At 48.0% G+C, this 27,261-nt stretch overlaps 6 protein-coding genes across 6 annotated transcripts; 4 read left to right on the top strand and 2 right to left on the bottom strand.

Moving 5' to 3' along the window:
- Nucleotides 1–106: 106 nt before the first annotated feature.
- V1518DRAFT_426070 (uncharacterized protein) lies at nt 107–15,624 on the top strand (the record flags this gene model as incomplete). Its single annotated transcript, XM_066905965.1, has 9 exons — nt 107–1,074; nt 1,129–1,265; nt 1,320–8,468; nt 8,524–8,615; nt 8,668–8,805; nt 8,862–9,049; nt 9,106–9,256; nt 9,308–14,308; nt 14,362–15,624. The coding sequence occupies 9 exons, from the start codon at nt 107–109 to the stop codon at nt 15,622–15,624; spliced, it is 15,087 nt and encodes a 5,028-aa protein (XP_066760560.1).
- A 50-nt stretch (nt 15,625–15,674) lies between these two features.
- Nucleotides 15,675–17,445, bottom strand: V1518DRAFT_413149 (uncharacterized protein). Its single transcript, XM_066903246.1, has one exon. The coding sequence runs from the start codon at nt 17,319–17,321 to the stop codon at nt 15,720–15,722; it is 1,602 nt and encodes a 533-aa protein (XP_066760559.1). The 5' UTR covers nt 17,322–17,445; the 3' UTR covers nt 15,675–15,719.
- A 92-nt stretch (nt 17,446–17,537) lies between these two features.
- On the top strand, nt 17,538–20,682 carry V1518DRAFT_448918 (P-loop containing nucleoside triphosphate hydrolase protein; the record flags this gene model as incomplete). The annotated part of the gene is made up of 11 exons (XM_066906492.1): nt 17,538–18,074; nt 18,128–18,430; nt 18,480–18,637; nt 18,692–18,975; nt 19,021–19,157; nt 19,211–19,367; nt 19,430–19,585; nt 19,637–19,801; nt 19,852–19,888; nt 19,941–20,002; nt 20,054–20,682. The coding sequence occupies 11 exons, from the start codon at nt 17,538–17,540 to the stop codon at nt 20,680–20,682; spliced, it is 2,625 nt and encodes an 874-aa protein (XP_066760558.1).
- Nucleotides 20,683–23,255: 2,573 nt separating this feature from the next.
- On the top strand, nt 23,256–24,373 carry V1518DRAFT_413140 (ribosomal protein S5 domain 2-type protein). The gene is made up of 4 exons (XM_066903245.1): nt 23,256–23,323; nt 23,381–23,423; nt 23,516–24,046; nt 24,100–24,373. Exons 1-4 carry the CDS (start codon nt 23,321–23,323, stop codon nt 24,318–24,320), a joined length of 798 nt encoding a protein of 265 aa, XP_066760557.1. The 5' UTR covers nt 23,256–23,320; the 3' UTR covers nt 24,321–24,373.
- On the bottom strand, nt 24,036–25,198 carry V1518DRAFT_413138 (cytochrome b5-like heme/steroid binding domain-containing protein). Its single transcript, XM_066903244.1, has one exon. The coding sequence runs from the start codon at nt 25,131–25,133 to the stop codon at nt 24,366–24,368; it is 768 nt and encodes a 255-aa protein (XP_066760556.1). The 5' UTR covers nt 25,134–25,198; the 3' UTR covers nt 24,036–24,365.
- V1518DRAFT_413136 (integral peroxisomal membrane peroxin-domain-containing protein) lies at nt 25,173–27,193 on the top strand. The gene is made up of 2 exons (XM_066903243.1): nt 25,173–26,756; nt 26,834–27,193. The coding sequence occupies exons 1-2, from the start codon at nt 25,390–25,392 to the stop codon at nt 26,880–26,882; spliced, it is 1,416 nt and encodes a 471-aa protein (XP_066760555.1). The 5' UTR covers nt 25,173–25,389; the 3' UTR covers nt 26,883–27,193.
- Nucleotides 27,194–27,261: the final 68 nt, after the last annotated feature.

Here is a 27,261-nt window from a genome sequence, read left to right as displayed (position 1 = left end):
ACGCAAAAAAAATCAACGAGGTCTTCGAGGACAGCACGACCAGCACAGTCTCACTTACCACACCCGCCGCCGGCTCCTGCGACCGCCTTGTACCCAGCTACGGGCAATGTTGGAGCACGGTGATATCCCGGTGTTTGATTTTGAGGGCGCCGTGAGCGCTCTCGCGGCGTGGATACAGGCCGCCGCCATCACCGACCTCCCGCCATACCTTACGTCCCAAGCCGCGCTTGATCTCGACGACCTCGCGGTTCTCGCGCTGCACGAGCGCTGCACCACACAGGTGCTCAAATTATTTTACCCGATATTTTCCGACATCGCCGCGCGCTGGCTCGGGATTTCCGCTGAAAACAATCTCGACGAGGTCATTGCGCGCGCTTTCGCTCGTGTGGTGCGCTTGGTGCCGCAGATTGCACCCCACGCTGAAGCATTTTTCAAAGATTTTAGTTTTGCAAAGAAGGCTTCTTTACCAGATGTCGTTGCATTGTATAGACTTGTGACGTTTGACCAATTGCGGTTCGGAGCGCTCGTTCACACGCCAACTCTGTTTGCTGCCTTGGGATACTTCGAGCTAGACGGCTCTTTATCCCGCTTTGGCGCGAACGAGAGCGAGGACATTCTGCCGGGCGAATTTAGGAGGTCTTCTAAGCACCCCAAGAACTTTCGATATTCTGAGCGGAGCATGATCTTGCACGACACCGAGTACCTTGAAGGCTTCGCCTACGCCCATGAGCCCAAATCACGGAACGGCCCACAGGGAGACCGCTCAGAAGAGAACAGCCCGCAGGAAGGTGCTTCACAGAAGAACGACAACTGCGACATCACTGATGACGGCACGAATATGGAAATCATCGTCCCGCAGAACAAGATAGGGAACGACTTCTCGCAGAACTATTATCCCGACGGCTCCAAGAAGCAAGTCTCTGCCGCAGTTCGAGTCATGGTGCTGAAGCTATGTGGCCTGCACATGGGGTTTTCCGAATGCGAAACGAATAAATTAATGAGGGCCAAGATACATAATGACCCGGCGACCGGCGAATTTGAAGATGGCGAGGAGGTGGACTATATGTTCTTTGAGTACGTGCACACCTTTGGCTTTGACTATGATCTTTTACTGACCGGTGGTTGCAGCTTGTGGGAGGCAAAGAGAATTACCACGTTTCAAGATGAGATGCGAAACCTGCGAACTGCTGGCGCTATTGTGCCGGATTTCGAATATGCTGACAAAACCGCGAATATTTGTGGCGTGTTGGTTCCACGACTACACGGTAAGAGCGTCGCGTCTCTGTTGGGACGATATATTCTGACAGTTACTTGCACAGCTCCGGAAACTACCCTTAACATCGTATTCACCGGCACCACCGTACGAAACGTGCGGTCAATAGCATCGGCAATGCGAAACTCGGAGCCTATTCTCGTCTCGGGCGCTCAAGGAAGCGGAAAAACATTTCTCATCAATTTTGTGCTCAGCATGCTTGCAAAGTCCACGAGCGACATTATTCGACTTCATCTCGGCGAGCAGACGGATACGAAGATGCTCATTGGCACATACTCCTCCGGCGACACCCCAGGCTCATTTGTCTGGAAGTACGGCGTTCTCGCGAACGCGGTGAGAGCAGGTAAAGTACTAATTATTGAAGATATAGATAGGGCGCCGAATGATGTGATCAGCGTCATGTTGTCGCTGCTGCAGCATCGGCAGATCACCATTCCATCCCGCGGCGTCACGCTTCGTGCCGGGCCGGGATTCCAGATGATCGCGACGGTCACGGAAGCCGAGAACAAGAGTCGACGTGATTTCATCGGCCGAAATTTGTGGAGCTTGGTCCGCATTGATTCATTGACCGACACAGAGTTACAGGAACTACTTATGACGAAATATCCGGCGCTGCGGGCACTTGCCGGATCAATGCAGCAATGCTTTGTGCGGGTGCAGGAGGCGTATTTCAGTCCCGAGTTTTTGCAGCTCGTGCGCGGCTCGCAGAGCAGAGCGGCGTCGATTCGAGATCTGATCAAGTGGGCAGACCGCTTGAACGTGCTATTATTCGCAAACTCGCAGGACAGAGAGTTAGCCAGCGGCGAAAAAATATCCTCTGAATCTTACAACGCAATTTTTATGGAGGCAATCGACTGCTTTGTCGCCAGTTTGAGCTCTCACAAGGCGCGAGAGTACATGGCTAGTATAATTGCGAGCTCGTTGAATATTTCACCGCAAACGTGCAAATATTACACTTTCGACATTGTGCCGGAGTTTCAGGAGACATCGACCGCCGTTATCGCTGGACGCGCGCAGTTGCAAAAGTCGAAGACAGCGTATTCGGCGCGTCAGAAGATGCAGCAATCACAGTCGGTCTTTGCGCACACAAAACTGAACTTACGGCTACTCGAGCAAATAGCAACTTGCGTCAAGCTGCGCGAGCCCGTTCTGCTCGTTGGCGAAACCGGAACAGGAAAGACAAGTACTGTGCAAGAACTCGCCGCCAGCGTGGGATCGAAGCTTGTTGTGCTGAATCTGTCGCAGCAGACCGACACCTCTGATTTACTTGGCGGGTATAAACCCGTGGACGCCTACGCGGTTGCTGTGCCACTCAAGGACGATTTCGAGAATTTGTTTGAGGCGACGTTTTCTTCAAAGCGAAATGAGAGGTTTAACACGACGATGAACAAGTGCTTTGCGAATGCGCAGTGGAACCATGTTATTCGTTTGTGGAACGAGGCAATTCGTATGTCCCGGCGAACACTGGAGGCTCAAGCTGAGACCGAATCAACCGGAAGATCTGATACTCGCAAGACAAAGCGACGACGACTCAATTCCGAAGAGCGTGAGAGTTTGTCTGAGCAATGGCAAGAGTTCGAATCTCGAGTTACGGCTTTTATGGCCCAGTATCAAACCATGTCAAAGTCATTGGTTTACAAGTTCATTGAAGGAGCACTTGTTCGTGCGGTTCGGCAGGGCGATTGGGTATTGCTTGATGAAATCAATCTTGCGAGCAGCGATACGCTTGAGAGTCTTATAGACCTGTTGGCCGCCAACGGCGAAGGCGCCTGTATTCATCTCACTGAGACTGGCGACTTGGAGGCAGTTAATGCGCATCCAGATTTCAGATTATTCGCATGTATGAATCCCGCGACTGATGTTGGCAAACGCGATTTGCCGTCTACTTTCCGTACGCGGTTCACCGAGCTCTATGTTCCTCCGCCGGAGCAAGATCCTGCGGATTTGTTGATCATCGTCGAGAAGTATCTATCTCAGATCGCGGTTGGCAATGATTCCGCCGGGGTCTGCAGTGACGTGGCGGAACTGTATCTCGCGGCCCGAAACATGGCAGAGAACCACGAGATAATCGACGGCGCGTCGCAGAAGCCGCATTTCAGTATCCGCACCCTCGCAAGAGCCCTGCAATACGCGCGCTCGATTGCTTCCACGTTCGGACTACGACGTGCGTTGTACGAGGCTTTCTGCATGTCGTTTGCTACACAGCTGAATAAGCAATCTCGAGAGGCGCTCACAAAGAATATCGCATTACATACGATTGACAAGTTGTCGAACCAGAGGTCGGTTATGAGGTCGACCCCGCCAAAGCCTACTGGGGACGCGGAGTATGTCCAGTTTAAGCCGTATTGGCTCGAAGTTGGCGAATTCGAGACGAAGCAACATGATAATTATATTGTTACGCCATCCGTACAGAAGAATCTCTTAGATTTAGTTCGTGCGGCGTCAACGAAGAAATACCCAGTTTTGATTCAAGGACCGACATCCAGCGGAAAAACTAGCATGATTAGCTACATTGCCAAGCGCACGAGCCATAAAATGGTCCGTATCAATAATCACGAACATACTGATCTCCAGGAATATCTGGGCACGTACGTATCTGATCAAAATGGAAATCTTGTGTTTCAGGATGGCGTGCTTGTCGAGGCGGCGCGCAAGGGATATTGGATTGTGCTTGATGAGCTGAATTTGGCTCCAACCGATGTTCTTGAGGCGCTCAATCGGTTGCTTGATGATAATCATGAGATTTTCATTCCCGAAACGCAGGAAGTCGTACGACCGCATCCACAGTTTTTGCTCTTTGCAACACAGAATCCTTCCGGTCTCTACGGCGGCAGAAAGACACTTTCGCGCGCCTTCCGGAACAGATTTTTGGAAATCCACTTTGATGACATTCCAGAGACCGAACTTGAAGATATTCTGAAAGGTCGCTGCGCTATTCCACCGTCTTATGCAAAGAGGATAGTGCAAGTTTACAAGGAGCTTGCAATGCGACGCCAGTCGACCCGTTTGTTCGAAAAGGACGGCTTCGCGACACTTCGAGATTTGTTCCGTTGGGCAAATCGCGAGGCAGTCGGATACGACCAGCTTGCGCTCAATGGCTATCTTCTGCTCGCTGAGCGAGTCCGTTCTGATGACGAAAAATACTTGGTCAAAGATGTGATCGAAACAGTAATGAAGGTGAAGCTTAACGTCGGCGCGTTTTATGAATCGGCTACTGTTCCCGCCGACGAGTTTCCCGACATTGTGTGGAGCCAATCCATGCGGCGACTGTATGTGCTTGTGAAGGCAGCTCTTGCTAAGAACGAGCCCGTGCTACTTATTGGTGAAACTGGATGCGGAAAAACTACAATTGTTCAAGTTCTTGCAAAGTTTTTTGGAAAGGAGCTGCATACAGTCAACGCGCATCAGAATACCGAGGCAAGCGATATCATCGGCGCGCAGCGACCTGTGCGAAATCGAATTGAAGTCCGAGCGAAGTTAGAGTCTCTGATTTTTGATGAAGCGAACAAATACGTGGAGGACATGCATTGTGATCCTCTGTCCGAAGAACTATTCCGTGAAATTGAGGCCGATCAGGTTTATCTTTCAGATGAAGTTAAAGAGCGTATTAGAGAGCTACAACGGCAGTGCCGAATTCTCTTTCAATGGAGCGACGGAAGTCTAGTCCAGGCCATGCGCTCTGGCGACTTTTTCTTGCTTGATGAGATTTCTCTTACCGACGACTCTGTGCTTGAACGATTAAACAGTGTTTTGGAGCCCGAGCGCTCTATCTTGCTGGCAGAGAAAGGCATCGATGACAGCAGCATCACGGCAAGCGATGGTTTCCAGTTTCTCGCCACGATGAACCCTAGCGGCGACTATGGAAAGAAGGAACTTTCGCCTGCGTTGCGCAATCGATTCACTGAAATCTGGGTTCCGCCAATTACTGACGTTGACGAAGTTTACGAGCTCGTCAACTCGAAGTTAGACGCAATAGATGCTGCATTCTTTAGCCAACCGATCGTCTCGTTTGCAATGTGGTTTGCTGAAGCGCATAGTACCACCTTGGGCGACCACGCGATTTTTTCTCTTCGTGACCTATTGACATGGATTTCGTTTATCAAAACATCGAAGCATTTGCCGTTTCCTGTTCGATTACTGCATGGCGCGTCAATGGTGTTCATTGATACTCTCGGTACCAACACATTTGCGTATCTTGCTGATGATTCGGAGTTGCTGGTGAAAGAACGTCTTCGTTGTGTTGATTATTTGTCGACCGTCGCTAAGGTTGATCTATCATCGACATACATAGAGCCTGTTCTGTTTTCAATGACTGATACCACAGTTAAAGCCGGTGTCTTCGAGATTCCAAGAAACACGGCAAAGTCGAAATCGGTACCATTCAGCTTTTCTGCTCCTACGACGGCTTTCAACGCTATGCGTATTGTGCGTGGAATGCAATTGCGGAAGCCAATCATGCTTGAAGGAAGTCCTGGTGTTGGCAAGACGAGTATTATGACGGCTTTAGCCGCAGCTACTGGCATGGTGCTAACGCGTATCAACTTATCCGAGCAGACTGATCTGATGGACTTATTTGGTTCTGACAGCCCTGTCGAAGGCGGCAAGAGTGGTGAATTTGCATGGCGTAACGCGCCTTTTTTGGATGCCATGGAAAACGGTTATTGGGTGCTATTGGACGAGATGAATCTTGCGTCGCAATCCGTACTTGAAGGTCTTAACGCGTGTCTTGATCATCGCGGGGAGGCGTACATACCGGAATTGGATCGCACGTTTACTCGTCATAAGGATTTCAAAATCTTTGCCGCTCAAAACCCGCATTCTCAGGGCGGTGGTCGCAAGGGACTACCGAAATCATTTATTAACCGATTTACGTTGGTTTACGTCGACCTTCTCACACCTCCTGATTTACAAATAATCACATCGCAGATCTTTCCGTCCGTAGATCGACAAGAAGCTGATTTACTTATTGGATTTATTTCGCTGTTAGAGCTCGAAACTACTAAACGCCGAAGCTTTGGCCAAATCGGTGCACCATGGGAATTTAATCTGCGCGATACACTTCGGTGGTTTCACTTACTAGTTCACGGAGATAACTCTGAAAATCAATTTTCGGCTTCGGAGTATTTGGATATTATTGTCAAGCAAAGGTTTCGGACTTCTGGAGATCGTGTGGCTGTTGATGCTCTGTACGAAGAGCATTTTGGCCGGAACCTCATTAAGCGGATGATTGGCAGTACTGTTGCGGACAGTTATATTCAATTTGGTCATTCTATTCTTCCCCGACAGAAGGAGATTAATGCGTTCAGTGTATCAAATGACAATCTCGCTCTGCTCCAGTGTAATGCGGAAATCTTGGAGTCTTTGGTGACATGTGTTAGAATGTCTTGGCCCACCATCATTACCGGCCCATCTAATGCCGGCAAGACGAGTCTTATTCGTTTACTCGCGAGACTCACTGGTAATACTCTGGAGGAGTTTTCTATTAGTACGGACACAGATACCGGTGATATCATCGGCGGCTATGAACAAGTTGACTTTGCGCAGCATTTTGCTGATATTTGGAAACAAGTGAAAATCTGCCAAATTAGGATGTTACAAAGAATGGCTGGATTTGACATCAGTTCTTCCGATATTGAACTTTTTGATCTGGTTAATTCTACGGATGACCCTTCAGCAGATGATTTGGAAGTTCTGTCAAGACTTCTACGCAAAAATATTCGGTATGACTATAACATGATTCCAGAGGAACAAATGCTGCAGAAACTTTCCGTCAAAATTGACAAAATTCTAATTCAAATCGACGAAAAGTCCAACATGGCCACCTTTGAGTGGTATGACGGTATTCTTGTCAAAGCTCTCGAAAGAGGTCATTGGCTCGTTCTCGATAACGCGAACTTATGTGGCCCATCTGTTCTAGATCGACTGAATTCGTTGCTCGAGCAAGATGGTGTTCTTTCTATTAACGAGCGTGGTCTTGAAAACGGCAAGCTGAGAATTATCAAGCCGCATAAAAATTTTCGTTTGTTTTTGACTGTCGATCCTCGGTATGGTGAACTCTCAAGGGCCATGCGAAATCGTGGAATTGAGATTTTCGTGGATGATCTAAATTTGCGAGCTACTTCGTTCGACAAACAACTTTTGAATACCATGTCTGCTGACTTCGAGTGTGCGCAGAAGAGCATCGACATTTCAGAGGAACTGGGAAATCTATCTATGATCGAAAGAACTGTTAACGGTGTTGCAGCTGCTAATCTCCCCGTGACGGTCTCCAGCATATATCAGTATGGACTTCTCGATGCGGTTGCGTCAATGGTCGGCGTTTCAGACCTTGAAAGTCTTGCTTTAGCAAGCGTAGACTACTTACACTTTTCGCCCGAAAAGTCAAGCAGTGAATTGTCGTTTGTCACTCCGCCAACGATGCCTGGTTGGATATCCTCTATTCGGCACCAATCGGTGTACAACGATGACGAAAGAGCGTTGTTTTCGGCCATTGAGAGCATATGCTCATTATTCGGTGGGCTCAAATTCGCGAATTCTATGATGCAGCTATACGAAAGAGCAAAGTTGTTAGATTATTCGAGTTATCAATCACTTCAACTATGGTCTAATCCGTATAATATGTTGAGACTGAGATTGGAAATTTCAGAAGTGGAGCGTCTGTCTGCTATTTACGACTTGGCGATGGCATATATCATGTTTCAGAATGAAGTCTCATTTCTGGACACTGGCGGCGATGATGAAGAAGTGGTTTACGGAAGCCCTTTACTTGCTGAATTGCCAAGATCTATGGTCTCATTGCTGGCAGACGTGTTGGAAAACTTTGCCACTGCGACTGTGAACTCAACTGTGAAACTACAGCGCATGATGATGTTCTTACGCAACATTCTTACTTTAGCTCGCGACAACGAAATCGACGAGAGCCAGTATCCCATTCTAGGGGACACTGCGATTTTACTTACCGATGAACTTATGCAAAATGATCTTTTCGATATTTCTCCAAAATTATTTCAGGACTGGCTAGTCAGGGTAGAGTCTCTCTCCTCGACGTCAACACTGAAAACCGGAAAATCTATGGACCTTCTCTGGAAAAATTTGCATGGACCTGTTCCGAAGTCGCACGAGCAATGGAACTTGTACTTGCAAGTCTTTGAACTCGGAAAGAAGCTCGAGGGATTATTCCACGAACTCGGATACGGTACGAGTATGATTTTATTGGATGATTTTGACTTGGATTGCTAACTGAAGTTCAGACGATCAAAATGTCTTGATCGATCTTCAGACGAAAATTTTAGGCTTGCTCTCAGCTATCGTGCGTGATGGTGCAAATCAGCAGCTTGTGGATGTAAGTAGTATAACACCAGCATCCATATGGAAAAGATGCTGACGAATCATAGGATTTGAGCGTTGCCATTGAAACGTTTGTGGCAGATCACCGATCTCCGCCAGGAGAAACAACGCCGCAAAGTGTTTGGTCAAGCGTAATGGCTCACGCATTATTAATGGAAGAACTGTCTTCTGCGTCGGGACAACGGGTCGGTTCATATCGCTATATATCGTTAAGCACGTATCTTCTAATATTTCATAATAGACAATTTCTGCGTGGGCGGACTTACGATTAGTCAATCTTGCTGGCACAAGTTTTACTGTGGGCATTTCTCAGTCTTTGACAGGAACTGCGGAACGAGATATATCATCGTTTACGCGCGCGTTGTTCTCAGGTTACAAAACAACTTCTGCACTAGATGGAAGCGCTTTATTTCTACTCTCCGCGCCGATGTAAGTGAATCTGTCTTAGTTTCATTCGTACGAAGTTGAGTCTAATACTATCTTAGAAATTCAATCAGTTCTGCCAGAGCTGGTGCTTTGACGGATTCACATGCGGATCTAAAATCATATGGATATTATCTGGCAAACGCTTGGTCTGTGATGCGCGGTGACAAAATGTTGTGGATCTATCACGGTTTACTCCACCATATGCAAAATGTAAGTGTTATGCTCGTGCCAGACGTCAAAATCTCAGCTAACGACTTTCAGGTTGTCAAATTACACGAGGAGGGTAGCAGACATGGCGAGATTGACAAGTTATTTTTGCAGGCTCGTCAAAGCGGACTCAAAGTTGCATCGACGTCTCTTCGGAAAGTCCAGGACTTCTTGTTTGACGACAGCGCCTGCGATCTGATGCTTTCCTCCATTTTAGAAAGTATTTCCGACGATAGATTGCCAGTTCAAGCAATGCTGTCGCAGATTATCTCGAAATATTCCGAAAGTTTACTGCTGCTCTATATCCCTGATCGTGTGTATGATCCTGCCATACGGCCTTATGTCCAACGAAATCTCATCACTCGCGAGAAGCGGCAAATTGAATCTTCCCTGATAGCGTCTAAATTTGTTCAGAGTGTGTTCAGTGGTGACCAGTACGGTCCTAATTGGCGCGTAATGCAATTGGAAGCTGAATTGCAGCAAATTGGTGTGTTGCCTGCCCTGTCATGCTTCAGACCAAAGAAGTCTCAATCACAGCCGCTGTTTCAGGCGATCTATCGGTTTTATTACAACTTCATAGCTGAAGGAAACTTAGTCAGATGCTTGGATGACATTGTGCAGAATTCTGCGAATGCGACCGCCGTTGCGAAAATGTTTTGTGACAACGCTTCGCAATTTATTCAGGAACTAGAAGAGAAATTCCCGATCTATACCGATATTTTGAGACCTATTGTTGACTTTGTTCGTCTCTCAATGCTTGCCACTGAGTTGATGGCACAGTCGAATATACCACCATGCAGAGAAATTCGGGGTCTCTGGATGATTGACGGATCCGCGTTGAGACCTGGAGTACGACTGGAGCTGGACTTCAAATCGAAATATCTTACCAAGGAGATTATCAGCTGTGCTTTACTTTGGATGAACCTGAGAGTGAAGTATACTACTACTTGCTCTACAAATGATTTGCAGATTTTGCATCAGATATTGACACATCTCCATTATACATGGACGATTGAGAAAAGGAAACTGGAAGTTGAGCAAGATGCGAAGACAACGATTTACAAGTTTGCAAGTGACGAAGAAGCCGAGATGGCCGAGTTGCGGGAAATGTTTCCCGACTATAGCAGCGACGATCAGGTTATTGGGAGTCGTAAGGAATCTTCGGTTGACGCAACTATTTTTAACACGCTGCTCTCGATTTTTGGCCAGTCTTCCATCAAATCTCAGATTCCGCAGCTAGTCCAAGCATCATTCAAGTCTCTGGAATCGCTACTGGAATCTGCAGTTATTAACTCCGAGAAATTACCTGTGGATCGGTCTCTTTCGGCTGTCATGCTCAGCATTTCAAACTCCCTAGACGATCTGACAGCCGAAGGGTCAAAGCCGAATTTTTATACGGATCAGAATGTTGTCGAAGTTGGGAAAGTTTCCGCGATAATCACTATCATCAACATCAGAATTACGGAATTTAGCGAGCGCTGGCCGGAAAACGAGATTTTAATGGATTGTTTGAGCGGCTGCTCTAACATCCTGAATGCACCGGTCAACACTCCAATCGCGAGATTTTTAGCGCTCGTCGAAAGAGAGCTGGAGAGTCTTCATGAATGGCAAAAGTTTGCAAGTCGTGACTTCTCAGTAAATGATTTCATTGATGATCTCAGCCAACTTATTATTGCGTGGAGACGGCTTGAACTATCATCATGGGCATCGTTGTTTGACGTTGAGGTCAATAGCGTAAACAATGGCACTTCGGAATGGCTATTTCTCGCCTATGAGAGTATAATTGCGACGCCGCAGAAAATTGGCGCATCTGGCGAGTCCTTGGATGAGTATTTAACTGAATTGGTTCAGGCGTTATCATTACTTGTTGGAAACTCGCCAATCGGTCAAGTCGAAAAACGTTTACAGCTTCTTATTGCTCTTGCAGACTATGCTGAGATTATTTCGTCTGAGTCGCAAAGTGTCAGTCTGCTGCCGGTGTCAAAGCTGTTGCGAAATGTGTGTAAGCTTTACTCTCAATTTGTTCCATCGATGCGAAGTGCAATATCAGCAGAGCGACAAAAACTTGAGAAAGAGATGTCGGAGATTATTTTACTGGCGAGTTGGAAAGACACAAATTTTTTGGCACTGAAAGAAAGTGCTCGACGGTCACATTACAAACTTTTCAAAATTGTGAAGAAGTTCCGAACGGTTCTTACGAGATCTGCTAGAGATTTGCTTGATAGCGGATTACCTGAAGACGCCGGTCTCTACGAGCGGTTGGAGAAACCGAAAATCAGCATTCCTGAGGCTCGAATCGAACAGATCCACAAATCTGTTAACATATGCTCTGCAAATGTTGCAAATTGGACTTCGCGTCCCAAGAGGTTGATCGATATCAGCGGAACTACATCTAAAGTTCAAGTCTATGCTTCTGAGATTCTGAATGTTGACGCATTATCACTTGTTCCTTATGCATTGGATTTAGTTGAACACATGAAGCAGTTACGGAAGGAAACTCCTCGGACATTGACTTCTGAAAATAAGACTGCTGTTCAGTTTTTGAAATCGAGAAAGGCGAAGTTGCTGAGCGAGACGTTGAAGGACTTGAAAAAGTTTGGTTTGCGTTTCCGCGTTCGACCTGACATTTTGGCGACTCAGGACAGCGTTGGCAAGATTCTTACTCGTACAAGAATTATTGATGACTTTGAGTCGGATGTTCATTTCTTCCGTGTACTGGAAATACTGCCTCGTATCAGAACTTGTGAAACAGAAGTTTCAGAAGATCTTACACCATCGCAGATTTCTCGAGCTATTGGGTGCGCCGAAAATTTGCTCAACATACTACTTACTCAGAGAGATAATCTCGGCGCGGTGATCACAGACTACCACATCTTTTTGCGTCTTTATGATGAATTTGTTACGTTTTCGAAGATTTCTGCTGATAATAGTGCGACGCATTTGAAGCTCGGAGGAGGACAGTTAGATTCATTGTTGCGTTCATTGAATTTAATGATCGGAACGCTCGACTTTTCGCTTTACGTTGTGTATGCCCAGAGCAAACTAAGCGGCTCAAGCGCGGTTCTGCTGGAACAGAAATTTCGAAGTTGGCAGGAAAACTTTGGAGATTTGACGAACCAGCTGCATTCATTGACATTCGTCGCCGAATCACACGTGACATCATTTGACCGTATCAAGCTATTGAACGACATTCGAAGTCTAATTGCATCCGTGCATGAGGATTTAATTACAATGAACGTGCAGTTTTCTTCGTACTCATATGTTACTGAGATTATTTTACGATTTGTCGATTCGGAGCTTCAACCCTTACTGGAATTTGATATATCCGAGCCAGATGGCACGTTCGTGGCTAGCGATGTTATTCAAAGCGTAGACCTGGTGCTGCGCCGACTGATGGATTCTGTACTTGTTGTCGTTCAAAATCTACGTGCTACTATTACCCCGGACATCACGATAGAATCAAATGACTGGATACTGCTGTCAACCAAGCACATGACGACAAAATTACAATCACTCGATCTGCACGCCATTTCAAAAGCCATGAAGGTTTGCATGGCTAGTTTGAACGAACTTCGAAATATTTCGCAGATTGATTCGTCGGTTTTGGGCGCTCTATTTGAAATTGCACGTCCTATCGTCGAGATGTACGCAAACTTGGCAAAGGTGATGCTTACGCAAGCAGTATCTTCTCACGATGATTTAGCAAAGGCGGCTACTATTTTACTTCGATGTCTGTACAATGTTGCGAAGTCTGGATTTTGCTCGCCGGAGGAAGAATCGCAAGAGACCGAAGGCGGCCAGGCCCAGCAGGGAACAGGACTGGGCGATGGAGATGGCGAGCAAAACGTCAGCAATACCGTTGAAGATAACGAAAATATGGAAGACATTGCCAATGAGAAGGCTGAGAAAGATGATGATAAGCGTGACGATGATAAGCCTGGTGAAAACGAGGACGCGGTCGACATTGATGGTGACATGGAAGGCGAAGTTCAGGATCTCAGTGATCGAGAGAGCAACGATAACGACGAAGACGACGAACCAGACGACGATAATGAGGATATTGATGAGGAAGTCGGCAACGTTGATCAATTGGATCCTTCGACTGTGGATGAAAAGATGTGGAATGACAAGCAGGAAGAGGAGAACCTTAACGAGCGCGACCACTCGGAACAAGTCGAAAATTCTACTAAAACGGATGATCTTCAGGCCAAAACTGACGAGAAGAAATCCAAACATGGAAATGAAGACGAGATGGAGCCTCCAAACAGCGAGAACGAGAACAAAGACGAAGAAGATGATAGTGAAGACGCGATGGAACAACAAGACAACGTTCGGCAACAACAGGGCGAGCAAATGGAGGATGTTTTACCGGAAGGTGAAGTTTTGGACTTGCCTGAAGATTTAAATCTCGACAATGACGATGATGAGACGCCTGACGACGGTGATGATGCGGAAGATCTTCCGCCAGACTACATGATGGATGAAGATTTCCCGATAGAGAAAGCACCTACTACAGATCAAGAGGATCAAGAGGATGGTACACGTGAAAACAAGGAAACCTCTGCTTTGGAAGACGACACCGGGGAGGAAGAAGCGAAACAGGAAGAAGTCGAGATCGATCACGACATTGGCGAGGAGACCAAGGACGATGAACATGTGGATACGGAGAAGGATAATGAGAAGAAGAGTGAGAGCAAGACAGGTGACGACGACAAGAAAGAGGCACTAGCGAGCGAAGGCTTAACTGGGCCAGAACAGAACGATGAGAACGAAGAGGCTGCAGCCAGGGGCCAAGATGGTGCAGAAAAAAGTGGTCTGGATGACAGTGCTACAAACGAAACGGATGGTGCCATCGGAAACGAGAATGAAAAAGCGCCATCTGGTGCAAACGAGAGCGTTCAAAATGAGTCGAACGTGGCACAAGATAAGGATACCAAAAGTCAGGAACAAACGCTGGGCGATACATCAGAAGAGTATCATCGTATGAATGAGGCTATCGAAGACGCCGAAAATGCTGATGAGATGGAAGATATTGTTAAGCACGATGCTTCTGAGGTATGATATTTTCGGAAGGTCTTCGATTTTTCATGTCCCTAACTCCCATATAGCCAACATCGAATGCGTATAGACACTTAGATGAAAGCCAAGCTTCGTTTGATACCCAAGCACTCGGAGCCGCTACCAAGGATCAGCAACAGACTATCGACGACGATATGGCTATTGACGACGACGCGTGCATGGAACGTCAGCATGCCGACGAAGCTATGTCCGAAATGTCAGTTGACGAGGTCGAGGATGGCGCACGAGGCATGGCCAGCAGCGCGGTTAACGAGCAAAAGTTCGGTCACGACAAAGAAATGAAAAATGAAAGCGAGGGTACCGAAAATGCTGATCATCTGATGGAAGATATCGACGCAGAAAATCCTGATTGGGCTACCTTACAAATTTTGGATAACGACAGCACCATGTACAGAAATCTTGACGAAGCAAGAGAGATGTGGCAATCACATGAACGCGGAACCGCGGACGTGGCAAACGCTTTATGTGAACAACTGCGTTTGATTCTCGAGCCGACGAAGTCGACGAAATTGCGTGGTGATTACAGAACTGGCAAGCGGTTGAACATGAAGCGTATTATTCCGTATATTGCCAGTGAATATCGAAAGGACAAAATATGGCTGCGACGCACAAAGCCTAGTAAGAGAGAGTATCAGATTATGATCTCTCTCGACGATTCTAAGTCTATGGATGAATCTCGCAGTGTACAATTAGCATTCGATTCTATGGCGGTGGTGTCTAAGGCACTAGAGAAGCTAGAAGCTGGGGAGATGAGCGTGGTTCGATTTGGAGAGAAATGCGACGTGGTCCATCCATTCGACAAGCCATTTTCGTCAGAGGCTGGGGCTCGTGTCTTACAATGGTTTGGATTCAAGCAAGAACGTACCGACATGCTTGCGTTGCTGAGGCAGTCGATCAGCCTATTCGAAGCCGCAAGAAGTCGCAGTAGCGGCTCGAGCGGTGAAGTTTGGCAGCTTGAGATAATCATTTCCGACGGACTTTGCGAAGATCACGAAGCTATTCGTCGAGTTATTCGACGGGCCAGAGACAAGAAGATTATGATAGTTTTCATTATTGTCGACAGTCGAAGAGAGGCCAATGGCGGTTCTACGAATTTGTCATCGTCTATCGTGGATCTGAGCCAAGTTACCTATGAGACAGACGAAAACGGGCAAACGAAACTAAAGGTGGGCAAATATTTGCACACATTTCCGTTCGATTACTACACCATTGTACGTGACATTGGGCAACTTCCTGCAGTTTTGGCTATGGTTTTACGACAGTTTTTTGCCGAGGTTGCGGAGATGGAGTGAGCATCTACTCAGATATAGCTGAGCATAACGAACTTGTAACATAGACATTTGTACCATAGAACTTGTATATTTGGAATCCAAAAATCCGATTGAACTTATGCATCAAGATTAAGAGATTCTAGTAATCCGTCAATGAGATCCAATTGCTCATTGAATTGCCTCTCATACAATGTAATCTTTCTGAATGGCCCTTCCTGAATCTTTCCCGACACCGGATCCATATCATCTTCAAACAAAATCCCGTACTTCTGTGCTAGATAAAAGCGAATATCATCGATAAGCTCAATCGTATCAGTTTCATCACGAACCGATATTCTTTTCGCAGACTCGACAACAACATCTGAGAAATCTGGATTTGCGATGAAATGTGCAAGGTTATCAGCAAAGTACTTTGCAGCAAATCGCTCCAGTCTGTCCATTCGAGTGGCCCAGCCTGCATGTAAAATGTCGAAAATTATAGCGTCATCTTCAACGCTATATTGTGCATTGGTGAGTGCGATGGCGGCAAGACTCTTCAGTTTATCGAGAAATAGCAAATCCGCGACGTACAAGACATCGAGAGCAATAGACGAAGAAATATCAACGCGGTCGGCATATAGAAACATGAGGATGATCTCTGCGACAGCATTGCTTGTAGACAGCGGTACGATAGGAAACTCGAAATGACCAGACGCGTCTGGCGTACCGCGAGTGTGAACAGTAGCTTCAGCGAACGACGAGGTGAACATAGTCTGAAAGTACTCAGCGCGAATAAGCATAGCGCGATGGGCGGGATACAAAATAATGTTGCTGGATTGATCAGCGTCATCCTCAACTGCCAAAAACACATCGGCAGTGGTGTCAATCGGCGCTTTCCAAAATCTTTTTGTTTCCGAAGTATTTTTGTTATAATATTCTTGAGGCACGACAATCTTTTTACCAATGACATCTGTCGTAACATAAGCCTCGAAATCGGCTTGTGCTTTCCTCATATTCTCCTGTCGATTTAGACGCCTTTGTCGTATAGCCTCTTTGTCGGACATCTCCTCTAATGTCGTAACGAGATCGACAAGATCAAGCTTGCGAGCAGCCTGTATAGTTTTTGTCATGAGTCCCGCTGTCTGGGCTACTTGGGCTGCTGCTATAACATCTGCCGAATATAGATGCCTGACCAGAACCTCGAATACCTGAGGATCCGCAGCTGCAGTAAGGCGTACTGTGTTTTTGGTAGGCCATCGACGCGCTAGAGCTTCGCGGAAAAAGTTAGACCGAGCAGCAAGGATGAAGCGGTGTAGACTAAATGATAGCCGGCCCAAGTTTGGCGGCGTAAACATAATATCCGCAGTAATTGGCTCCTGCCTTGATAATAGAGAGGATATGTGTGCTGAGAACGGTTGAACGGCATCAACTGCTTTTGATATATCAAACTTTAACAGCAAATTGCGAATAGAGTCCGTGAGAGCGCCATAGAGACATCTCTCGCCTTGAAACGTATCACGATCGCAGACCGCGCCGTGGTCCAATAAGTAGCGAACCACTGTTTCATGGCCACACAATGATGCCAAAATTAAGGGCGAATAATCGAATGCGTCTGTGACATTGACATCAACGCCGAATGACACAATACTGTCAACCTGCTCGATATCTCCTGCGCGACAGGCCTCGCAAAGCTGTTCAAAGCGAAGGCGACCTTCCTCATCAGATATAGTAGTCGTCATAGCGCTTATAAAAGCGGCCAGTCTGAAATTGGAGTATCTCAGTAGCTCACTGGAGCAAGGCCGTTGTCGCCTGCTGGACAAGATTCTGACTGCCACCCCGACGCCGATGATGCCGCGGACGTGCGGCGCAGTGGAGTAGTGTGTTATCTCCGCAGATCGTGGAGTCCGGTGGATCGACGATAGCATTCAGATCGCAATCCGAACACGCCGTTCATGATGCCGCCTCAGAAACGACAGAGGAAGACGAAAGAAGTGTCTACCACCATAATCGAAGACTGGGAGATGCCAAATTATTTGCAAGAGAGGCGCAAACAATTCAAGGAATCCAAACCGAGCCTAGTACCGAATTATGCTGGCATCGAGCAGTTGGAAGCCGATGATGAGGTCGCAACGCAAGTATTACCTGATTTTGGCGATGGCGACCCATACGACTGCGATTTGAGTGAACTAGGGGATGAGTACCAAGCCATTCCAGACGCTATTGCTCGTTGGCTGCGACCTTACCAGTTGGATGGTGCTGTTGCTCTTCGACGCGCCTTTCTTCGCCAAAGAGGGCTTATACTCGGAGACGACATGGGTCTCGGTAAGACTGTACAAGTCATCGCATTTTTGGCATCTATATTTGGAAAGTCCGGGGATGTAAGAGATAGACATCGCATGCGCCTGGTGAGACAGCTAGACCGCTGGTACCCACGAGTACTGATCATATGTCCTGGTACCATCTTGGAAAACTGGCAGCGTGAGCTATCAACTGTGAGTGGCACCTTTTTTTTCAGAATTTTTATGCTAAATATAATCTATTGTAGTGGGGATATTGGGTCATAGATATCTTCCATGGAGCGAACAAAGCCGATGTGTTAAACTCAGCCAATGCCGGCAGGCTAGAAGTTATGATCACAACCTATAAGACTTATCAGCTCAACGAGTCCGACATAAACATAATACAATGGGATTGCTGTATATTAGACGAGTGCCACCAAATCAAGCAGGCCATGGCTGGAATCACCATCGCTCTGATGAAGGTCAACAGTCTGTGCAGAATTGGACTTACAGGCACCGCCATCCAAAATTCGTATGAAGACCTGTGGACGTTGCTAAATTGGGCAAATGTAAGAGATTCTTCTTAATTACATATTGGACCATTTTAACAAACTACAGCCTGGTGAGCTCGGCAGTCGGCGAGAATGGACGAGCACAATCAGTCGGCCGTTGAAAGCAGGTCAAGCGCATACTGCCACAATTCAGGAGCTTGCTCGCGCAAGAATTACTGCTCGTCGATTGGTTGAAAATGTCTTACCTCGCTTCTTTCTCCGAAGGTATGATAGTCGTGACAAATCCTTGTGCAACTGACCAACCGATTATTGATATAGAACCAAGGAACTCATTGCTGATCAGCTTCCGCAAAAACGTGATCTGATTGTTTTTTGCAAACTGTCAAAGCTTCAGCAACAAGCCTATCACAATTATCTCAAGCCGGACGATAGCAAGCAACTCCTTGCCCTACTCCAGCCATGCACGTGCGAGAACTCGACCAACGAGACAGATAGATGTACACGTTGCAGGGCCGAAGCGCAATCTCACGCGAGTGAGCACTTTCTTGCAAAGTGCACCACTAGTTTGAAGCTGGTAGACCATCTTGCGCTCATATTTCCTAGTATGTCTGATGGATATATAGTGTAATGCAACTGACGACCATTAGGAAACGAGGACGCTCCAAAGGATCGTGAGCGAGCGCTGGAACGACTCAAACTGTGCCTGCCAGAGATTTGGCAAAAATATTATGACCGATCTCCGATTTTGAACCACGCAGACCCAAATCTGTGCGGAAAGTGGAAGGTTTGAGCACCATTTAGAGTTGGCATAATACACTGCAGTCTGACTTTTTGTAGGTCCTACAGTATATGCTCGTTTTGTGGAAATCTAAGGGCGATAAAGTCCTCATATTCAGCTATTCAACGCGCATGCTGACGATGATTGAGCGTTTATTTTCTGCCCAAGGAGATTACTCGTTCTGTCGCCTTGATGGAAGTATGAAATATGATGAACGTAAGGCTTTGTGGCTGGCATTCTACAGACTTAGAGCTCGTTACTCACTCCATATTTCGTAGGTCAACGGCAAGTGGACAAATTCAATACGGATCCTAATCAATTTGTGTTTCTGTTGTCGACAAAGGCCGGCGGTGTTGGACTCAACATTGTGTCTGCAAATCGCGTTGTGATTTGGGACCTGAACTGGAATCCGACTTATGATTTGCAGGCACAAGGTATTTTCTGTCGGCTGCTTGTTGTGTATATTGAACTAATGTACGACGCAGATCGGGCATTCAGAATTGGCCAAAAGCGAGATGTTGAAGTGTACAGATTTGTGTCATCTGGCACGATTGAGGAAATTGTGTATGCTAGACAAATTTATAAGCAACAGCAAGCGAACATTGGATATAATGCCTCTCTAGAGAGACGGTATTTTGACGGAGTAATGGGTATGTTCTTTGTCATCGACATCTTATGGCATCGATTAATTGAAATTCAGGCGAAGTGGATAGGAAAGGAGAAATCTTTGGACTGAAGTATGCTCTGTGCCAGATAACTGCGAAGTATGAAATTTTAACGCAAGAGCAGAAATTTATTTGCCTATTCCAAGGACAATGTGCTACTGCAGAAAATCGTGAACAAAACAAACAGTACGTGCACATGATGCTTGAATATTCTCGTCTATACTCACCTATTCGCAGTTGCTGAGGCCATGTCGGCGGAAATTGGCGTGGACATTGAGGAGATTGATTTGCAAAATGTGGACATACCGGCCGAGGCAGCAAGGGAAGATGGAAATGCTGACGAGAGCAACAACGATGACGACGACGATCATAACATGGAAAAGAACATTCGCAGTCTCATGATGGGCAGCACGGAGGATGTGAAGTCGTCGCGTCCTAGAACTGATCCGATCAGCGCAATTTTGAACCATGCTGGCGTCAAGTACATACATGACAACGCGCAAGTTATCGGCACATCAAAAATCGAGGAACGGTTGTCACGCCATGCAATGGCCGTTAGAGCGACACACACAGGAGCAGACAAGCAAGACATTGCACCCGTATTTGCCGACGCGTCACCAGCTGCAGGTATATCGACAGATGTATCCGCAACTAACAAGAACGGCCAAAATCGTTCTGAGAATAGCTCTAACACAGGAAAGCATAAGTTCAATCCGCCACCTGCTGTGCGCAGGCGACAGTTCAACTCAATGGCGAAATTTTTCAGCTACGATTCGCCGACTGACTTTGCATTGTTCGTTGAGCAACTCTCTCAGACTGATAGACAGCGACTGTTAGAGAGATTTTATGCAAGTTTGGATAGATAAAGTCGGTATGTATGCGGTATGTATTTTACATCAATGAGCAAGTTAATCATTTCAGAGCATAGGCACTGCATCAAATACTGACATGTGCGAGCAACGCTTTATGTGCATGTGCATCGTAATATTCTGCGAATAGTTCATCGTCTTTCGTGCCCATAGTGCCGCATGTGCTGTAATGGCACTAAGAGTACCGTCCTCCCTAGGAGGCTGTCTGCTCGCCCGCTTCTGAAAGAGTAGCAGGTACGCCGCCATTGTTTGAAATGCGTATGACGAAAAGCTCCAAGACACTGCCGGCCACATCAGTACTCCGGCTCGTGAAATTGTACAATGATTCATTAAAACATACCTAGTAGCTGGTATTTGTAAGTGCGATGCATGAGAGAGGCTGCGTAGTGCTGGTTGCTAAGGCTTCAACAATGAGCGCTGCCGTTGGAGGACGAGGAGCTCAACGGACTTGAAGAGTTCGCGTGACCCGTGCTGCCTTGTTTGTTTTTGCATGTCGAGTTTGGCGGACGCGTATGTTATCCAAAATGCGATATACCAAGGCGATCTGCATTTCTGGATCTGTGAGAGGTTCGCCTCGTTGATAACTCGCACGCAGCGTTCGGGCGCTGCGCGCACGAATATATTGATCATTCTCCAAAAGAAATTCTGGAGGGAAATAGAAGAACGTGTTCGACAGAGAGTAGTACTTCTTCCAACGAGATTTCGAGCTGTGGCACATGGTCATAAGCGCGATTGTGACTTGAATTCCGGCAGGAAGTACTTCCAGCAGCTGGGCAGCACTTAGAAATTTAAAGCACCAGCAGCAATTGCCACTGAGATTTGTCTTCATCATTCAATGTGATCTCATCAAAATGTATGGTATCTGTGGTTGTCCTACAGTGAGCCGAGTGCTGAATGACGAAGTTCTCTTAGCTGCGGCAGTTCACATCATGCCTTAGATGGCTGTGCTGCAGGCTGTGTATTTGCGACGGCCAAAGCCATCATTGCCCTCTTTGCCGAGGCGACGTCATAATCGACCGTCCACCGCCCGAAACTCGACAGACACAAGCCATTGCCAAATATCGCGAATGATCATAGTTGATGTTGCCGGCCAATTGAAGTTGTAGAAGCTTGATGCGCACAGCACGTAACAATGTCAGATACCTATGATAGACCGTACGTACGTTGAGCGACCTGGCTCACAGCACCAAGTCTGAATTCTTCATCTACGCTGAATTCTAGGGTCACTGCCACCCGCCCTGTGCGTTCAGTTTCAAGCAGTCGAAGGCACTGCCAAGCCTTAGTCATGACGTAACTATTGCTAGCTGCGTGCGAATATTTTGGACAGCGGCTGCGCCGAGTCTGCACGCCGTAGGAGTGGAAGCAGCTGCGGCAGTGTGCAGTGCTGTGACTTTCGCGAATTAAAATTCAAAAGATTATATACTTTCCTGAAGTTGTGGCGTGTGCGCAACGGCTCCAAAGTTACGGTCTTCATTTGTTAAACAAACCTTCGTTAGCGTACCACGTGTCTAAATTGACGGCTATAAATTGAAGTCTGGAGTAGCTGTACCAGCAGATTATGACGAGATGGAGCTGTTGATGGTATTTTCACATCTCGAAGTTTTCGAAATCGAATTCTCTCTCTTTTGTGACAAATGGCCACGATTTCCATTTGCTCCGAAGTTCGCTGCTCTGATTGCTTCTCTTGTTTGCTTCGCTTATTCCTCTTCGACTCAATCACTGTCCAGGCGAACAAGTTGCTTATTCTCTCCATTCCCCTTTACTTCGGATGCGATAAGCAGGCACAGTTAACGATACGGAAGAGACCGCAGTCGAAAGTGCGAGCGGCCAAGCGACAAACGTGCGAGTGCAAGAAATCGAGAGTGAGCAAAGTGCACGACACGAAAACTCCTGCACAACAAATGGTGGAATGGATAGCCTGTGTCGGTGTGATCGGTGTGTTCATAGACCATGTAATTGCTGCTGAACGCGACGGCACACACAGATGCATGCAGCTGCTTTAAAAAGGCGCAGCAATAAAATTGCAATGCGCAACAGCGCGCTAGCAATTGCGGCGGTGCGACTGCAGTGCGAACCCTGAATATTGCAGCCTTCCACTTCCAAGAGCATCTCTGAGCGCGGTGCACCCGCTAGCGCCAAACGTCATTTCCAATTTCCGACATCCCAGAGACTTCTAAACGAATTTTGCACTTGCCTGCTCGCGACAGGACTTGTCCTGTTTGCTTCTCAGCACAACTAGACACGCTCTTTCCTGGTCGAGATTAGTTGAGGATCCCACAATGCTTCACATGGCGATATACGAGTTGCAGTAAAATCAAAGTCTGCACGTGAATTATAAAAATTAGGCAAAAAGAGGGCTCAACCGGGAATTGAACCCGGGACCTCTCGCAATATAACTTAGAGTGTAAGGCCCTAAGCGAGAATTATACCACTAAACCATCGAGCCAACTTATTGAAAACAGTTTCTTCCACCTTACCACGGAGGGTCAGATGGCGCTGTAAGTCAAGAAATTCCGGGTAACTAGCACAAAAAATAACATTTGAAATTTATTTCAAAATTCCATTTGCGATGAGCTTGGTCGCATATGAACCGCGAACTCGGGACCGTGGAATAAGGAGAGCGAACTACGTCAGCATGGTGAGCCGAAATTTTTGATCTGTATTCTGGGTTTCTGACGATTAACATGGTATACAGTCAGGTCGGCCAGAAATATACTCCCCGGAAGGCTTGCGGTTAGGTACTACTCCAGTCCTGTGTTCTCTCGCCTGGCCGAGATAGAGATGTGTCTGAGTTTGTCTGGACTTGACGGCTAACATGTGTTTTTCACAGATGGACGACGATGGAATGAACTACGGCAATTTAAATGCGCTCTAAACACACATCCGGTGCTGTCGGACGGATCGTCAGTCGTTGAGCAAGGCAACACCAAAGTCATATGTAATGTCTTTGGACCAGGCGAACCAGGCCAGCGACGGGGTTTCGATCTCAGCAGCGGAGGCGGTTCTGGTACAAATGCCAGTGGTAGTAGTGGTAACGGCGGAGGTAGCAGCGGAAAGGCCACGATTGATGTAAAAGTTGTGGTTGCGCCGTTCAGCACAATGGAGCGACGGAAACGTGGAAACGACTCGCGCATGCAAGAACTTGCGCTTACGATTCAACATGTGTTTGAAGGAGCGATACTGCGACAGCTGCATCCGAAGTCGCGGATAGAGATTGCACTGCACGTACTTGCGCAGGACGGCGGCGTGCTGCAGGCGTGTGTGAACGCGGCGTCCCTTGCACTTGTCGATGCTGGTGTGCCGATGTATGATTATGTTTGTGCCTGCACTGCTGGCGTTTATGATAAAGAGATCTTATTAGGTACGTTTTGCGTGTACTGCTTTGCACGATCAAAAGTACTGACATGATCATAGACCTGAACAGACTTGAGGAGGGCGATATGCCATTCATGACGCTAGCTACGATCGGAAAATCCAGCAACATCTCGCTGATGCAACTTGAGAGCAAGGTTCAGTTTGACAGACTCGAGTCGATCATGGCGGGAGCTTTGGCAGGATGTCACCATGTGCGGGACCACATGGACAGGCAGGTTCGAAAGCATGGCAAGTCACGGCTTGAGCATACAACGATATAAATTTGTAGCATACATAATTGTAAAATATGTACATGGTATTGCATGCTAGTGAACCTTTCTGTATTTTGCCTTTTGACAGGGCCCTGGAACGGGGCCGGTGATGGGCGGATGCTCTACCTCGCCGATGTACCAGTACTTCTTGCTATTGCGGAAGAACGACTCCCAGCCAGCAACGTCCTTTGAAGATGTTTCTGGATCAAGTCCGCGCATATCGTGAGTGAGGTCAGATGTGAAGCATCCAGTTACGAACGCGCGCGTAGCGTCGCGACCGGCGAAATGGTGGTATGGACCCCCCGGGCCGTAGGTGAGCCGCGACTCGGACACATCGAACACTGAGCCGTTGATGGCGAGGAAAACAGGGAGAGATCTGTCTGAGCCATTATATAGCGCTAGCTCAGCTTCGTTGAAAATCCGTGGATATTGAAATGCAAAAATCGGAGAGGATGCGAGTGATAGAGAAGGGGTGTATTTGATGAGTGCTGAGTGGATTGTAGAAGGGAGCGGAGTTGAATGCACTCCGCGTAAAAATAGCAGCTGCAGATATCGAGGCCGCAGTAATAGCGAGTCCTGACCCCAGAAAAATGTGTCGGTGATGTAGTACGAGAGTAAAAAATTGATGATAACGACGGTCGTGAAGACACGCAGCACGTCAACCAATGTGCTGCTGTTCTGCTCTTCGAGCTGCTCTCTTGCTAGAGCTGGGGGCGACGAGGGTGGCTTCGCTCGATTGACCTCCGCCTCCGTAAGTCTCACCAGCGGAGGCGCTGGGCGTCTATATCGAGATGCCATGTTTCCTACCGCGGTCAAGTTCATAACTTGCTGCAGGACGTCACCAAGCTGGAAGCGGAAGTCTTGAAGGTTGAGGAGGCGCGAGGAGCATGACGTCGACGCGTGCTGAGTATCACTGACGGCCGCCATCTCGGCCCGCGCATCGCCAAAGTCGCCGATAGTCAACCCGCACGAGGGCAGTTCCAGCACCGAGGTCTCAAATTCCCCACACGGTCGCCAGCAACCGCCTTCAGCCTTGCCGCCGAAATTTTAGCAGAGGGCCGCGTATGCATGCTGCTGTATGGCCGCGTTTGACACGCCGTGGTTAATGAGCATGCCGTCCTCCTCCTCATCAGCTTCGATGCCGACCGCACCGGCCGCCGCTGCCGGCTCGCCAACTGTGGCTGTCCAGGTTGCGCAGGCGGGGCCGTATCTAGACGGTGGAAAGCAGCCTTCCGCCGGCACCAGTGCCCCTTTGATCGGGCTTACCTCCGCACAGACTTACGCGACATTCGTGGCGCCCGATTCGTCGCATATTCACCAGACATCCCCGTTGCTGGCACAGACGCCGCCGACCGTCACACGCGCGCTATCACTGGCGTATCCGTATATTCTCGCTGCAGACAAGGCAGCCGCGGTGCTCACGTGGACGTCTGGGGATGTATGGACATCGTTCCTCGTTGTCGCGGGATGGGCTGCGATCGTACTACACTGGGAATTCCTCGTGCGCTACGCGGGTCATTTACTGGCCGTCGGGGGCGTCGCGGGCTATGTGTATCTACACACAGCTATGGATAAGGAGCAGGAAATGCACCCGACGCTGGACGCGATCATCCACACATTGTCCACACTTACAACCAGACTCGACATGCTATTTGCGCCAATCACAACGTTGTCACTCACAACTCGGGATATCACACGGCTGCTTTTCACAACATTGTTTCTCACACCGGGATATATTATCATGACAGTCTATATTCTGAGGCCACGCATAATGCTGTTGCTGGCAGGCGTGTTCGTGCTGACATATCATTCGCTGCCGGCGCGAGTCACGCGCACACTACTATGGCGATCCCGGACCGCTCGCTTAGCAATATTTTATCTCACTGGACTTGATTTCTCGCGACGCCACAGAGCTATGTCGGGCGCGGTGCCACCCGCGGCGGGAGGACCTGGGGGCGCTATTGGCGGTTCACGAGGAACAGCGGCGGCAGTGGCGGCGGCAGTTGCAGCAGCGGGAGCGGGGACGACTGCGGGTGCAGGTACAACTGTGGCTGGACAAGCAACTACAGCTGCTGGCAAGAATGCGGACGAAGGATCGAGGAAAGGTTCGTTCGGGGCTCACGAAGCGCAGCATCACAACGATGCCGTCCGGTTCACGTACATCGTGTACGAGAACCAGAGAAAGTGGCTCGGTATTGGCTGGACGGCGAACTTGCTTGCATATGAACGGACAGCATGGACAGACGAATTCTTGAATGAGTGCCCGTCACCAGACGAGTTTACACTGCCGGACGCGGAGGGCACGGGCATGCGATGGCAGTGGGTCGACGAGACATGGCGTGTGGACGAGGCCAATGGAGATGAGGATGGCTGGCTGTACTACGACAACACTTGGAAGAAGCCGTCAAAGGAGGATGCGTTCGGAAAATATACGCGTCGGCGAAGGTGGGTGCGCAACGCAGAGCTCGTGGAGGATGATATCCTGCTCGCGGAGGAGACTGACGTGATGCAACATGTGCCAGTGCATGGCGCAACAGAGGACTACAAGCCGGAGCTAGAGAAACCGGATGAGCGGGCACACGAGGAAAGCCACGACGAGGCGAGCAATGCGTCCGGCAGGCACGCGGCAAGTGACAGCGGAGAGGATGACGAGGATGCCGCAGGAGAAGACTCTGTTGGATCATCGTCGGTATTAAGCGGCGGATCTCTGCCAGCCACATGGAACGAGATCAAACGGCGGACCTTGATGCGGCATTCCTTGTTGCCTGGAAGTAGCGGAAGTAATGGAACCGCGGAGGAGCGGTGAGAGCGAAGTCCTGAACCTACAATATAAGGACCGCACTGTATGATAGCTACAAATGAAGTTTTCATGTCACCACGCAGTATGTCCGTCGTCACGCAGTTAGATCGGCTGGTAGATAGCACCCGACAAGGGTGATAATAAGATGGT

Source organism: Limtongia smithiae (genome assembly GCF_038497785.1).
Source record: "Limtongia smithiae strain NRRL Y-17922 unplaced genomic scaffold V1518scaffold_3, whole genome shotgun sequence".
NCBI classification, from domain to species: Eukaryota; Fungi; Ascomycota; class Lipomycetes; order Lipomycetales; family Lipomycetaceae; genus Limtongia; species Limtongia smithiae.
The sequence above is the reverse complement of the archived record's forward strand: the minus strand, read 5'-3'. Positions and strand labels throughout refer to the sequence as shown.